This window comes from Lineus longissimus, chromosome 5 (genome assembly GCF_910592395.1).
Source record: "Lineus longissimus chromosome 5, tnLinLong1.2, whole genome shotgun sequence".
Lineage (NCBI taxonomy): Eukaryota > Metazoa > Nemertea > Pilidiophora > Heteronemertea > Lineidae > Lineus > Lineus longissimus.
In genome coordinates this window covers 12,368,575-12,385,171 of record NC_088312.1, presented here as the reverse complement: position 1 = coordinate 12,385,171, position 16,597 = coordinate 12,368,575, and the positions used below count along the sequence as shown (strand labels likewise).

General features: G+C 42.1%; 1 protein-coding gene across 2 annotated transcripts in view; it reads left to right on the top strand.

Annotated features, from left to right (window-relative positions):
- The first annotated feature begins 1,430 nt into the window (after positions 1-1,430).
- The window catches only part of LOC135488208 (terminal nucleotidyltransferase 5C-like), a 28,642-nt gene continuing 13,475 nt past the window's right edge, over positions 1,431-16,597 (top strand). The window contains exon 1 of one of the 2 annotated variants that reach the window (XM_064772702.1): positions 1,431-1,709. In XM_064772702.1, coding sequence (XP_064628772.1) covers positions 1,638-1,709 — 72 coding nt within the window. In that variant the 5' untranslated portion in view covers positions 1,431-1,637. Of the gene's footprint in view, positions 1,710-16,364; positions 16,419-16,597 lie in introns of those variants that run through there. The other variant, XM_064772703.1, reaches the window with a different exon arrangement.

The window sequence follows — 16,597 nt, the reverse complement described above, 5'->3', positions numbered from 1 at the left end:
AAGGTGTCCGTTAATTGCGGGTTCGACCCCTAGTCTTGTCGCCATTCTGTTCTCGAGCTCAGGATTTCGCTGTGTACAAACCTTTTCCTTCTAGACCAATAATAATTCGTCCCTTAGCAAAAGGTATATAGCGTAGCGGATCGAACCTATTACAGTAGAACCTCTCTATTAAGGACACCCTCGGGACTGACAAGTGATATCCTTAATAGAGTTGTCCGGATTAGAGAGGTCAAATTGAATGGAAACAACCAATTTGGGACCAAAACTAGTGTCCCTAATAGAGAGGTTGTCCTTAATAGAGAGGTTCCGCTAAGGGAGGTTTCACTGTATATTGGGCTATATTCCTCCCGGAAGTCGGGTCCATTGATCGTATTCCTTTGCGTTACGCGGGGTATGCGAATCGGAATTTTTTTCAAACGGCTATACTACCCCATTGTTAACTTTATCTTGGCCATATCTCTAAAGCCGGCCTAGTAGACATGATACCACCGCTGTACGATTCGTAGAAAATGATGTTGGTGATCTAAATTTTGTCAAATTGGAAACATGGCGATCATGACCACTCTACCCTCTTTGTCGTAGTGACTTACTTCGTGACGTATGTTCTTCTAAAAGTGTTATTGTCTAATGTTACATGCTATTCTTGGTTGTATTGTGTCTAAGGTTACTGGTTACTTTTAGTAAAATTGAAGTAAGGTTACGGGTTAATGCCTCAAACGGAAATTGGGAGCAATCGAATCAATACACATGCATCTGTTCATGTTTGCCATTTTTTAATAACTATTTTCTGTACCGTTAAATGTCTCTGTTTACCATGATTGCTTCATTCTCACGCCGCGTGATTCAGGTTCATGTTTCGCAGAATCCTGCGCTACTCCGCAATAAACAAACCACATGGCCGCACCCTGAAAGCCATTAACCAATAACAACCCAAGACAGCAGGGCGAAGAACTCGGCGGTGGGAATTACCATTTATAGACATGTCAAGCAAGAAGGTCCCAAAATAGAACGTCGCCAAGCTTTTTGTCGCCCTGGCAACGGGACTCCCTGCATCCAAGGGGATTGCCGTGTATATTGCTCCCAAGAGCCAGGAATATCAAATCTCCTCAGAAAGCGTTGGCGGACTCGAAATATACAGAAACAACCCAATTATTCGTCAATGAATGGAGCTATTTTGGTATTGAGACAAAATGGATATCTGCCAAGGTTCGGCCGGGATGACGTAGGCGTTGCCATGGCGACGCATTCTGGTTGTCGAAGATTTCATTCATATAATGCACCATTGGTCACGTGGTGAAATCGATAATTCATTACGAACAATGAAACGTTGGCTTCGATTGGTGCGAGACCAAAACATTGCTTGCGTCACAAACCCGTGGGGAAATTTACAATTTTCCGTCGTTGCGCTGAAATTAACATATACAGTATAGCGTGTGTTCGAGCAAGAAGGGTTTTAGTTATAAGGGTTCTAAGGGAATTCTGACTTAACCGTTACCATCGGAGCAACATATCTGTCCTGCATCCATTCAAGCCGTTTTATCCCTGTGTTGCATTTGAGCAGACAACAGCACCAGATTTGTCAACAGTGCACCTTCTGTTGGCTTTTTGAAGCCATTGATAGCTGCCATACCGCGTGGATGGCGTTCCCTAACAGAAGATACCAGCGATTTATAGCCCCTCGACACCAAGAGGCGGCCAGGCTGAAGAAGGTAGGACCAATTTTTCCCGCTTTTCTCCATCTTCCCGCCACCTCGTGTTCGCGTGCACTTGACAGCTGTCAACTGTCTGCATAGAGCATGCTGATAATGAGTGTGTCTGCCATATGGTGTGCTATATATATATGTCGTAGGTTCGAACCCCTATTTCCCAGGCCTCGGAATCCCTATCCTTGTATTGGGAGATATTTGACAAACCTTACTCCTAAATAGCTCAACAGTGAAATCAAAATGCGGTTTCAGGTAGGTTGCTTTGACTTCGATTGCCTTTATTTTGCTCGCCACGCGCAAATTCTCCGCAGCCTGTCTAGCAAACCGACCCCCTGGGACCCTCACCGCGGTTCTGCATAACAGATGCGACAAAATAGCTCCTCACTAGACAATAGCCAGGTTTCGTAACCCGTACGAAGTGCTTCGAAGGACGAAGTGCGAAGTACTTTTATATCGACGACCTTTTTGAATAATATCCCAGATTTCTCGTGCAACTAATTTGAGAACAGGAGATGGATTTTGCTTACCAGTGTCGCGCAAATGAAGCAGTACACGACTTGGCATAACAGATCAGACCTTCGTAGTTCGTACTTTGTCGTTCGTAGGGTTTGCAAGGCCAACCTAGTGCTTCACCTTTTGTTGACGACCTAATTAGAGAACCAAGATTTTACATTTAAATTGTCTACCCATTTATAACTGGGACTCATAACTAATTGGAGGTATTCGGCTTGTGTTCAATTCCCATGACTTAGTCATATCGCGACGATCTGCGGCTGAGAAAGCAGTAACCATTAATGAATCTTATCTGGCCGTCTACAACAAGGTCTCGGGCGAGGCTTCGGCAATCTGGGAATTCCGAATTAGGCATGGTCTCGCAGCATCCACCATCTTGGATTTCAAAATGCCGCCGGGTTATTCGATGGCCATCTTGGAATCTCAAAGACAATAACTATTATACGAAATACACTTTATTGGTTCTGTTTGGGGGTTTATCAGTATCCGTAAGTTGAGAAATTTCATTCGCTCTATGCATTGAAAAACGTATACATGTATATCCTATATATCCTATCTTTGAGATAGATTTTGATTATATTCTGAAATAAATGCCTGGATGAAAATCTTTACCGCGCCTCACGCACACCAAGAAATAACCGCAATTTCATATAAGAACATCGCAAATGTGATACCCTTATATCTAGTAAACATGACAATACCGTACCGTACGCGAAACACGCTTCTATAAAAAATACACTCCACAGTGTACAAAGGCCACGAGTACCAGCTGATAACATAATACTCCTTGCAAAATCGATAAACACGCGTACCTTGAGAGAAATATCGGCCCCTAGATGTCTTTCTGAGACACACGATGCCACTTCATCCAGCCACTTTTCCCGATTAGAACCACTCAGTCAGCTACTCAAGACATTTCTGCGTGTAATATCTTGAAGTGCGCCAGTGAGTACCGTGCAATAAGACGTACTTCGTGTTCCCGCTTCTCGATAACGCGTTGCATACAACCCATCAGCCTGAACGCGCCTTGCTGCGGCAAACTGTCGTGATATTTGGGTGGTCGATCGCTATCGAAAGACACTGTCACTCTTGTAATGACTTAACGAGCAAAACTGATTGCCTGTCGAAAGACATTGTCACCCCTCATGACTTAAAGAGCAAAAGCAATTGCGTATGGAAAGAAACTCTCATTCTTGGCTTAAGGAGCAAAAGCTGTTGCCTATCGAAAGACACGGTCACCCATGTAATGACTTAAAGAGCAAATGCCATTGTCTGTCGAACGACACGATCACCTTTGCAATGAATAAGATAGCAAAAGCTATTGGCTATGGAAAGACACTGTCATTTTTGTAATGACTCACTGGAGCAAAGGCTTCTGCCTATCAAAACACACTGTCACCCATGCAATGTGCAAAAGTGCAAAAGTGACAGTGTCTTTCGAAATACACTATTACTTTTGCAATGACTTAAAGAGCAAAAGCCATGGCCTGTCGAAAGACACTGTCACTTTTGCTATGACTTGAAGACCAAAAGCATTGCCTATCGAAAGACAATATTGGGCCGAATTTACCAAGGGTGTTTAAGAGTTAGACGCGTGTAAATTCTACATAATCAGTTTCAGGGCCTAATGCGGTTTTCATGAAGAAACCCTGCAAGGCCCTGACTCTGTCTATTCAGACATTAAATGCTGTTTTAAGCTAAACACCCTTTGTAAATTCTATGTTTTTTGCAATGACTTAAAGAGCAAATTTAAAAAGCATTCCCTGTCGAGAGTCACTGTTACTTTTGTAATGATTTAATTGAGCAAGATAGTGCCTATCGAAAGACAATGTCACCCTTTATATGACTTAAAGGGCAAAAAGTATAAACTGTAATATCTGAGAAGAGTGTCACCCTACCTGTACGTGACCTATCTGACGATGATTTTTCTTTAGCCTTAAGCAAAACCTATATTGGACAATCCTATCTATAAGATTATCATATCCTCTATTGCTTGCTGTCACCAGTCCTGGTGCTGCCTATACAGTTCCCAGGGTCCAATCCCACATCAATCTACAGACCTGAAACCTGCTGCCTCACTTCCAGTTCTGCTGACCAAGCAAAGTATTCTTTTTCAATTGTGTTGGTTTCTATCAAGCAAAATTGCATTAATAAATCAATATGAATTTAATGTGTGGGCTGGGCATGTCGTTAGTGGACATTAAGATAAGCAATATTGAGCATATACGAGATTGGAGAATACTCTCACGTTCTCTGACCAGTCTTTTGCCTGTTCAGTTGTAACTTGGACTAACTAGCTTTAAGCAATTATTCGAAGGTTGTAACCAAGGTAATTTTCTCTTTCTGTGCTTCATTGGTGGTTGTGGGTGAATCTAAAGTTGTTCTTCGCAGACTGGTCATGCTGGTCATGCTGATGAGGAAACGTATTCACTCGTATATTAAGGGTATACATGTATTTACGAACATCCACGCTGATTAGGACGTGGCCAGGAAGATAAATTCAGGCGTTGACAGGTTAGGTTGGGCATGTGAATCAGGAAAAGATGGGAAAAACTATTTTTCTGTTCCTTGCCACACTTCTACAAGAACATCGTCAGTCTACTGAAGTGGTAGATTGGTCCGCCCGTCCCTCTCTCTTCAGCCTCGGCGGACGACGGAATTACCTTTAACTCTCGCCCTAGACATGCTAGAGGAAGAGGAGATCACCTATAGCCGAGGGAACTCGGTGACTCGGTATGTCAAATTTATGAAAATACCAGAAATACTTGTTTCATGAATTTAGTTGAGCAAAAGTAAACTTTCGTATTAAACCGCATTTATCCGGTCACATTGAGTAAAATTTCAAAGCGAGATGATTTGTTGTTATGACCACAAACGAACTATGTCATGAAAGAAATAGCGTTGTTATCCATGTACAATTTCGTTTTGGGGCTCCTGAGGAAACAATATGAGATAACTTTCTTTTGAGTATCATTAAAGGCGACACGTGTACAAGCTGAATGTGACCAAGAGATGCAACATATTTTATTTCAACTACATGTAAATCAAGAAATTTCTCTTCTTGATTTTTTCTCAAATATGGCAAACCCCAGTTACCTCGGCTATAGGTGAGGCCTTTTCCTCCGGGGTGACACTGTCCTTGATTGTCTTCGCTCTCCGGTTACCATCCGCCACAGATATTCAATAAAGTGCGCGGGCGGACTCTCCCTCATCGCCACCCCCGCACGCAATCTGGCGTATCGATCCGTCCGCCAAGGTGCAGATCAGCACCATGCCCTTTTGCATTCTACATTTGAATCTTTTATCATTGCAAATGTCAGAGATTCTTTAAGACGCCTTATCTATGCACCATATACTATTAACTGTATCTGATTGGTTTTTTTCCCTTTGCTATCTGCATGTTGGTTTGGCCAAAGCTAAAACACGGGCAGCATGGTTTTTTTACATGTTTAACAATTCTCTTAGTCATTACATGTTACTCTGATGTAACTGTATAAAACCGTTAAGACATGTAGTTCGAAAGACAAGAGCCGCGAGCTGACCACATTGTTCTGCAAGTTTCACTTTCTTCTTCGACAGATAGAAATTTATGTTTGCTCATAAATTAAGTTCCTTTTTATTCGATGCACAAGGAGGTTACTTCCTTTGAAATTACGCTTACTCACTTTATAGCATACCAATAGACCAGTTGGTCCGTCTTCCGTGTCTCGTGAGCCCGATAAAAGCCACGTTCACGTGCCTGGTCAATGTTCGGACTTTTCTAACTTTTTCTTCTTTTAATTTATAGTCATTCAGTTATAGCTATGAAACCAGGGAATATAGGCCAGACTGATTCGGCAGATTGGCTATCTATACAATGAAAGGAGAAAGTGGTGAGGTTTGTCCGGAGTGATCTCGAAATTGGGAGGGAAGAGGTTGTTTTTCGAAGTAGGAAGTCATCTATGGTTATATGTGAAATGTTGTTTTGATATTATGTAAACTTGGAATTGCTGGGAAAACGAATTTGACGGGGAAATCCGAGCCAAGATGTATACATCAATACATTTCATTTCGTCAGTGGTATTGGGGACTTCCAATGCTTGTGTTACATGTAGCTATATGACATCCAACTAGAACCCGTAAGAGGATAAAGCTCCTATCAGTCTCAGAGCGCGCATAAGTTCATGGGCTATCCATTGCCCCAACTTTCCATTCAAGTTTGGTCGCAATATGATTGCTTAAGATAGTCGGTATGTATAGATTGCGATTGTTTTTTTCATGTTCTTTGCATTGGTATGCTATCAACAATTAAGCTGTTTAACGACACAGTTGTTTAGTCGGTTATGGTCGTCAAACACTTTCCTTTCCCAAAGATTGGTTAGTCACGAAGAATTTCGAGTTTCTTTGGTTCTGCCGGTAATATCTAAAATCTTAGCTAAAAGGTCATTAAGAATCTTCTTTCGATACGATTTCCTTACTCCAACAAGTGACAATCACGCCATCGGCCTTCACCAAATGTCATAACAGACAAACGCAGACAAACTCATCGAAGATATCCTAAAGTGCTAATCATCCAAACAGTCCATGACCTACTGATATTTGGCGGTAGAACTCGTTTGGTGCCCAGTGAAGTGAAACCCATTCAGCATGTTAATATGACCGTGGATAAACGTAAACTTATATCGAAAGCTTCGAATGAAACCGTGTTAATATCCAATAATAACGCCTCTCAGGGAGTTTTTTCTAATATCCGTAAACCTTTATTTGCGCTGGCTCAGATTGTTACAAATTTTTACGATTGGGCTAAATCTGCTGTATAGCCTGCGAAGACGTCACGCAATGTTGCCGTACCCTAGGTGACACCGATAGAATGGAGAGAATATCCTAGACAAATGCTCGTTTAACTCCTGGCCCTGTCATAAGGCTCTCGGAGTGGTATACGCTTTGGATCGAATTTCTTCTGTTTGTTTTCGGGCATCAGAGCGCCCATTCTGAGCCATCAGAGGTACTCTGTCCATTATCTCCCCTCATATTGGTGTAACGGAGTCCGGGTCCGCGGAGTCGATTCAAAGCTTGAGGGTCAAGATGCAGAGCGCCATGGCTTTTATGGCTTGCGGCGTGGTCCCGGCGGCGACTCTCCCGGCACCTGCAGGAATGTTTGCAACTGCCGAGGCAATGGAAAAGGTTGCGCTTGAGAAGGTACGACCCTTTAACCTTTAGCCCTTTATAGATTGTGATCATACCTTTCTAAGGGGCCAGTGATCAGGCCAAGGTTTGCATGCATTTATATATTTATATGCCGAGGCCAGAAATAGTCCAGTCGGACCTTTGAGCATACTGTATCAGCTCTATTTTTATATCCGCCTCCAGTGTTGTCGTTTTTGTTATCAACCAAAAGAGTGACGCGAACTCCCTAGGCCTGTTTTTTCACAGTTTTCTACAATATCATTATCCTATTATGATTATACGAACGCAGAGCGTATCAAGTTCAACCACCTTTTGGTAAAGCAAGTCCAAAATAACCACCTTCATTTGCCTCTAAGCCCGTGTCATAACCTATATAAGCTAAGCAAATCTCAATCCATGTCGTGCTGAAAAACAATTTGATGACATTCTTCGCGAAAATTTGTCCTCTGGCATTTTATTTGACACTGTTGATGGGGCTTGACATTTAATGATACGATTACTAATGGGCAGGCTCATTCCCCTCATGGTACTTTTTCCTGACTCGATCGAATAAACTGATACAGAGGTTGGCTGATTTGGCATTCAGGGGAGGATACCAACGCGTCGTGACTCAGATTCACTGAGCGGCAGTGGGTGACTTGTACTCTGACATTTGAAGGGGTCAGCCTCGTATGCTGTTGACCTAAAAAGGATAGTATACATGTACATACTATGATGTTGTGACTGTCGTCATCGTATATTATGTTGTAGTACATAGCTCCTGCCTCCACATAAAAATTAGGTGTTCAAAACAAAATTTGTAACTATCGCAGAACAGGTGATGAGTTAACTTGGCGTTATCTCCTTCACTTAAGTCCATCAGACTTTACGCCAAGTTAAGGTAACGCCAGCGTTAGAGACGAAACTCGTTTTGAATAATTATGCCCTAGAGTCGTAATGATTTTGCACAAATAGCAGCGATGGCTTCAAAGGTGACAGTAGGCAGGAGCTAGCTAGGTCAGACTAAAATACATGAAGTCGCCAGTTGGGGTCACTCCCATACCACCAGTTCATCGAAACTCAGTATTCATGCTTGTATGAAGACTATGCAGGTTGTTATCGCTGACGCACAGTCCTGGTCCTAGACAGTGAATATTAGTCGCATGAAAACTTTGACCCCCAGCTCCTTCCTCGTGTCCCACCTTTAATCTCCAAATTAGCGCGTCTCAAATAACCACGTATTATACCAAAAATATATGAGCTCGTCTTATATATTTTTGATTATACGCATAAGGCTGTTAGTTTACGCCTTGTTGTCCATGCAAAAAGGCGTTGTCTATGACACGGGTCCTGAGGAAATCAGGGGTTAATGTTCGCTTCTCCGGCCCTGCACACCCTGCACACAAGCAGGGTGCAGGGCCGGAGAAGCGAACGTTAACCCCTGATTTCCTCAGGATGATGACACGCGGCGTGAAACACTTTTTTTGGAAATAAGCATTTGTGATGGAAAGGTCAGTATTGATGTGGTTCTGCATCTCCTCTCTTCAATTGAGAGAAAACGTTGAAATTTATTCTGAGCCGGATCGCTCCTGTTCCCACCCTGGATTAGGGCCTTTTTGTTGATGGCGTTCTTGTTTATTCCTTCTTCCCTCTCGGTAAACGTAGGATGATATGCAATGTCTTTGATGTCTAGAAACATCCTTATAAGATATCAACAAAGTAATTTTTTTTTGCGAAAAATCTTGTTTGAAAGAGTTACTTTCATCTTTCGTCCAACAGATGAGCCTCGCTCACAGGAATCTCTAATCTGCATCATATTTCCATTCGTGTTTTATATCCCTTGTTAGCTTGCTAGCGATGTATATAAAACTGCTTTGTTAATCTACCAGTCTCAATCTCGGTATACTTATAGCTGGCAGTTCATCATATACGTCATGTATGCTTGTATGCATTCTTTCACCACCTGAGCACCAGATGTTAATGCTTTAAACACAAGAAAAGTAAAAGAACCTCAAATGCAGGAACCTTTAACTAACACATACGAATACAAGCGCATCGAATCGTAGCCTCCTGGGGACGAGTTGTATGTTCACCGGTGCCTCACCCTAACCTTGACAAATTATCTTAGTCTTACAATCTGCTAGCCAGAGATTCTCATCCAGGTTTCCCTCCGGCTTTTGGCTGTTTGTTTCCCAATATCTAGGGTTCAAAGGACATAGACAATATCGACAGATCCAGGGACCAGTTGTCTGGTGTTCCTGGTGTTGCTGGTCCCTGTTTTCCTTAACCCTGATTGAGTGAGCTTGAAATCAAGGGCTGTCTGGGTTTAGTAATAATATATCATGAATCGAGGGTACTGCTGCACCTGCCAAAAGGAAAGCTTTTTTAGATTGATAATGGACTTTTTCTTGTGTATTGTATCTGATGTGATGAGAGAGATTCTGAGATGACGTAAACGAAAGAACCTGAAAGCGACTATAGGGAATTTTCTCTGATGAAAATAAACGAGGTTTTCTATTTGAGACATAGATGCGTCTATTTTGGAAACTTATTGTTATATTTCCATCTCGCTGGAAATATCTTGAAAGTCATGTTTTGTTGTCTAGTCCACTAATAATAGAACATCTCTGAATGGCGCTATGTTCGAGAAAGTTACACTTCTGACAAGAGGCCATTTGGCATTCATCATCAACGCGAACTAGAATCTTTCAAAGACAGTTTGATTGCTTGTTCATGCTCAAATCGAAGCGGTCATTTTAATGTGTGTTCATTAATGGCAGATGGTGCACCGTCCCATCCAGACCACATCTCTCCATCTCGCCAAGGAGGCTTGCTCGACCCGCACTAAATATTTTATCATTTCTGACTTTTGCTGTATCCTATAATAAAGTATGGCCTCCATTTTTCTCTTCAGTTTAAGATAATCTTTCAAGCAAAATGATCGGTCTGCCTTCCCCATGCACGACTAACGTAACCCCAAGCCCATTTTCGTGACATTTACGTAGCGATTGCATGCGCAAGTCATCAATGTTGCATTATCACTACAGCCATGTTCGCGCTAGTCTTCCAGACGATCTTTCTCTCGGCAGACGATCGTGCTGAATTGTAATTACCTGAACCTGAGACTTGCTGTCCTGCATTGCAATCACCTCGGATACCCAGTGAGGGTACATGTACTTCCCGACTACCATTACAACGGTAATTTGTTCCTTAATACCAATGATACCAGGGGCACTATACCAACGATTATTACCCTGCATGGTTGCTGTCCTACACTTCTCTTTTTTCTTCTTTTTTTCGTCTCTCTTCCATCGTCGTCCTCATCTTTTTAATCTTCTTCTTCTCCGCCTCCTCCTCCTCCTCCTCCTCCTCCTCCTCCTCCTCCTCACTCGTCAATCAAAGGAAAGAAGATTAGAAACAGACCTCAATCCCAGTAGGATCCATCCTGCCCACCAAGCCTGTGCGCTGCCTAACCCTATCATTGGCATTTAGACTCTGGCTTCCCCCTCCATGATCAATCAACCTGATGATATCGCAATCGGTGACATTTACACTTTGCTTTGTCTCAAGGGACACCTGTTCCACATTTGTGCGATGGAATCCCTCCATGAGAACTTTCCGGCCTTTCAAATCTCAGTTTTGTGGGCGAAAGGGGTGGCCGGGATCACAACTAAGTTTCTGATGGAATGTTGAACTATACGCAACTCATCACAATTCTTCCTTGATTTGGCTTGTCGACTCGTTGCCCTTCGAAAGAGTATGTGGTATAGCTTTTACCGAAAAGTTCACCAATTGTCTTCAGTGAAATTCACTTAATGCCACATACATTATCGACTCTGTCAGTTATTCAATTAACGAAATCTTAAGTGGGTGGTGCATTTTCTCTCCCCGGCGAAAACTTCCTTTTTTACATCATTTTGCGAAGGAATCTCTTCCGCTCGAGCCGTTCGTTCCAAATACTGGTGGGCGGGAAGACAAGGAATGGTACCGCAGCTATCACAGCCTGCTTGCGGAAATATCGATAACCATGTCACTCAACAGCACTTAAAAGCCATTCAATATGGGTTTTTTTTAAAGTGGCTTGGCATTTGCAAAAATGGTGCGCTTGTTTTGCCCACGAATTCGTGACAGCATGATTATAAAGCGTTGACCATTATAGCCTATCACTGATAATTTGTTTCGTGCGTGGGAGGTATTTTCGAGTGCTTTATTCACTGGACTACTCAGCGTCTTGACTAGAAGCGAAAAGAAATAAAAGCTCGCTTAATCATATTTTTGTTGGAATGGGTATTCTTTAGGTTTCTAAAATGTACGCGCTTTCCTTTGAAGCAAATGTGACTCGCCAGTCATAGAAACACTCATATCGCACCAGTAATTTAGGAATCGATGGTTTGATTTAAGGCACTGATATCTCACTGTCGGTATTATGGTTGTCTCACCAAAACCGCTCGGGTGGAGCTAAAATGTAGACCAAAACCGACTGAAGCGGAAGTTTTGGTCTACATTTTAGTTCCACCCGAGCGGTTTTGGTGAGACAATCAATACCGACAGTGAGGTATCAATTTCTATTCTAAACATCTCAAATGTAATAACGAATAATGTGGTTTTAAATGATTTTGAAATGCTTCCACATTTTGCACCAACCCAAGCGGTTATTGTTGGCTAGCCAGAACCGCTGAATTCAAAACGAGGCTTCATTGGCGCATAGTGCATTTACACTGTAATGTGCGGTTCACTCTGAATCAAGTTGTTTTAGAATGTCGCACCAAACACCGCGGCGAGGGTGGAGGTAAAATGTATGACGCCGCCGAGGCTTTTGGTGAAATGGCGTCTCCACCAGGGCGATGTTCGGTAAGACAACCAATACCGACAGTGATGCATCAGTTTATATTCTAAAACACTTAATCCCAGTCCTACCATGTGATTTTGTCTGCTTTTTCACTGCAACCCTATCGCCTAATTATTGTCGAATTAACATAAAACGATCATAAAAGGTCGATGATAAACCGATGAGAAGACGGAAAGAACCCCCTCGCGGTACACCTCCCCATCCTCCTCGCGCATGTTCACGACCTTATTACACCTCTAATATCTACTAATTGTTGTTGACGGCGTTCCGAATATGCTCGATCCGCTCCTGTAATGTAAAGCCTTTCTAAAGGGCATCTTGACCCTGCTCAAGCGTCAATGGGCGGAAGCTATGGAGGCAATACCGCTGGAAGTTCAGTAGGCCTATGATAAAAGGGTAGCCGACTTGAAACATCAGATTCGCAGTTTTGACTACTTTGTTGGTCAGATAAACATTTAATGATTGTTGCGTGGCCGAGAACCGGAAAAAAATCGTCACACATTATAACTGAAGACTAGTGAAACATTTTAGTGTAAACAACTGCTAACGCTGGTTGGAATTAACAGCATCAATGAGGGACCTGGTGTGGGCTGTAGTGTAACAATAATGACTGCAGACTGCCATTTAAATCTTTGTATATAAATTGTCATTTCAACGAAAAGCTAGCCCTTCATTTCAAAAGAAAATACTTTGAAAGCTCCTGTCGGATTCTGTGCGACTACCCCTTAAACCCGTGCATGATTTCAACTCTAAACTCCTGAGGCAGTCCACTCGTCATGATTTAGATACTGTCGTTAGGAAGGGTCGAGGCCGATCTACTGCATCCGGAGAGTATCATGGAGTTGTTATGACAAATCGTTTCTCCGTGACCCGAAGCCAGTGTCTGAGGTCACCAATATCTTGTGGGTTAGATTGCTACTGCCTTCCGCGTCATGAATCAATAACAGCTGATCAAAGAGAGCAATATTGGCCCCAATATGGAATCATTTGTATCCTCTGATGCAGAGATTCATTCTCACCGCGAAAAAACTACAAAATCTTCGCAAGATGATGAAAAACAAACACTGCTTGCTTGCTTGCGCTTTATATTAAAAACGTAAGAAGACTGCAAACACCTTGCCACGGGAAACGCAATAGTTGTCTCGGCGGAACCTGAGCAATGTTTACATCTAAAGAATGAATGCAGACAATCGATATCGCCATGGCAACCCGGTGAATTAAATCGGGGCCGATCGATTTGATGACGTCAGGGCAAGCGATGCCATATTTGGACATGGATCAGAGGAGAGGCTGGGTATATATTGATTGTGGAGTCTCCTATGAATGGGACACCATGCGTGGGAGATATGGTGTTTTCTGAGCTCATTGACAAACGAACCCGGACTACTTTTTTTACGCTACGGCCGGGCAGCTGTCGCGTACGTAATCTGATAATAAGTTCTCATATATTTCATTCTAATCATATCATGTATTTTAAGGACATAATATGATTTCTCATATTGATAGCGACATATGTATATCGGGGATGTAGGCCTGTTTTTTGCTCATCTCTGGGGAGCTTAATATACGATACCGTGGCGTCCGTAGTCCGTCGGTGTGTACGTAGAGTGACGAAATTTTTATGGTGGGTATAAGGTTAAATGACATGAAACCCGAGTTGCAAAGTCGGATTGCAACCAAATTTCATGCGATCGTATATATATGTAGTCTCTACAACATCCCTGATTTTCATTCAAATCCATCAACCAATATGGCCGCCAGGTGGCCATCTTGAAAATTAAACAAAGTCCTATTACCCCGAAACTAATGATCAGATTGCAACCAAACTTCATGTGATTATGTATCTATGTGCTGTTATCAATATCCCTAATTTTCAGTCAAATCCCATAAAGAATATGGCCACCAGGCCGCAATCTTGAAAATCCAACAAAGTCCTAGTCCTCCTAAACTGTTGAACAGATGTCAACCAATTTCCATGTGTCATGTGCACTCTTCAATAACCCTGAAATTTGTTCAACTTTATAACCAAAAGGCTATACTTAGATGGTACAGGTAATTTCCTTATGGTGCCATTGAGCCGAGAAGAATGATATCATTCAATGGAATCAAAACTGGTGAAACTAGCCTGAAACTGTTCTCCCCATATCCACTGCAAATGACATGCATTACATTACCCGAGATGAGCACATGGTCCCTGGACCATTTCATTTAAGCTTGTGATAATAATCGTTATGTCTGACAATAAGGCAATTACGACCTGATATCTGGAAGAGACACCTTAATTCAGACACCTTAATACATGTATTAGCAAACAAGCAAAACACAAGGAAAACCCCACTGTTGCACATGATTGAAAACAGAACCATCGATTGCGAAGAGTTCTATTCGTAAGACAAAAAGCTTGATTGAACTACTCCTCCTTTAATTGATGATTGTTGCACGAGCTTCATGGGGAAACTACTCCTTTAATTGGTAGTAGTTTGACAAACTCGAGGAGTGATGTTAGTTGCACAAACCTAATTTGATCAGTGGTAATTTCACAAACTTACTAAGTAATACTAATTCTTCAATTGTTTGTAGTTGCAGAAACTTGCTTCCTTGTTCCATTATGGCCGAAGCAAAATCGTATGGGACCACTAGGCACGGGGACCTGATTAAAATCTAACGATTTGTCAATGCACGAAAGTTTGAGGTTTTGGCCATGTTTGTCCAAGCGCTATCTCAAATGCATAAATACTCTAGTTTCATCCATTTAAGACCGGTTGATTTCTACCACGAAATGAAACAGAGGCCAACCCGGAACCATCCTGATGAAATCAGGGGTTAATGTTCCCTTCAGGGCCGGAGAAGCGAACATTAACCCCTGATTTTCTGCGGGTGACCGGGCCGGATCAGGACTTCGTAACCATCTTACAACCCGGTCAGTGTCATGGTGAATGGCATACGAAGATATTGAACCTCTTGTGCGTGTCTTATTTTGCTCAAGGCTGAGAAAAAGGCTTGATGACAGCCACTGACGTCATACGGAAACTCAGATCGATAGAATGTTGAAACATGTAGATAATAAATGTTTGAATGCCAGTATATATCCATTAGACTACCTAGAGTAAGTTTTGTCCCTCGGCATATTGAACTTTGGTGTTTTTGGTGGTGAACTTGGGGGTGATTTTGTGGGTCAGTAGTCGCTTTTATGCATTGAATCCGGTCATTATTGTATTAAAGCAGATGTTTACTATTTAAGCTATGGCTACAGCCTACATATTAGCAGTATAAATAACAAGCTTACCCTGCCGGTCCTACTCTTCTGCACGTAAACGCGCTTTAAGTAGTAGGCCTACCCGTTAGACGCGCGGTGCAAGCCTACCAAAAATCAAGCTAAGGGTCAAACTAAAATAATTGGCCAAAAACTGAAGTTTTTGTTGAGAAAAACTGTTTATTTTTCAAATGCGATCACTTTGAGTAAATGAATCAGTTATTAGTTTATTAAAGGCTTAGTCGACCTGCTGTTTCCCGTGACCTCGCTGACCCGACTGATTACCGTACGAGGCACGAGTTGGGTTAAGTGGATTTGGCACTTGGCCAGTTCCCTCGCCTTGACTCTGCTGGGATACCTCACCTTCATAAAACCTTAGCAGGGTTATACGTACAGCGTGACGTAAAGTGGTTGTCATCAATTTCAGTTAATTAATTCTAACAAACTGACTGACAGACTGGTTTCCGTTATTGTGCCAGTGGCTGATCAATCTTGCCAAGTAATTTTATTCATAATACTTTACTCTAAAGGGAATTCCTCCCCCTCAAATATTTATTTAGACAAATCGATGGGTTTTTAGGCAAATCCGAATTCCTCCGGGCATCTCCATCATCTAAATTAATATACATATTTCTAAAAATAAACTGAACTATTTATAGACTGCAAGATCCGAACAACCAAGGGAGGTACATCCTCTTGAGTTATTTTGAATAGCATCTATGACGTAGACTAGGAACATCGGGATTTTCCACTAGAAATAACGATTGCTGTATCTGCAATGCATTGCTTAGCAACACTTTCCACCCAATAAGCAACCTTGTTACAAAACTAGCAGTGTCAGGATTTTTCCAGCCTGTTTACTCAGCAGGTGCCCGATCTATCCGCAGACTGTCTATTTGCACTATATTTTCTCAAAACACATGTCGCTTTATAGAGATATATTTCATACGTTGTAAGGAGCAGATCATTAGAATAACTAAATTCTTAATATATGCTGACTTTTGTTTTACAGATTTGTGTCTTTTCCACAGCTTGCGCAGTGAAATAGTAAGCGCGGATGAAATTTAAAGGTCTCGTAATTGATGTGATCAGGTCGTGAGCTGCGCAGTAGACTTTACAACTCCATATGCT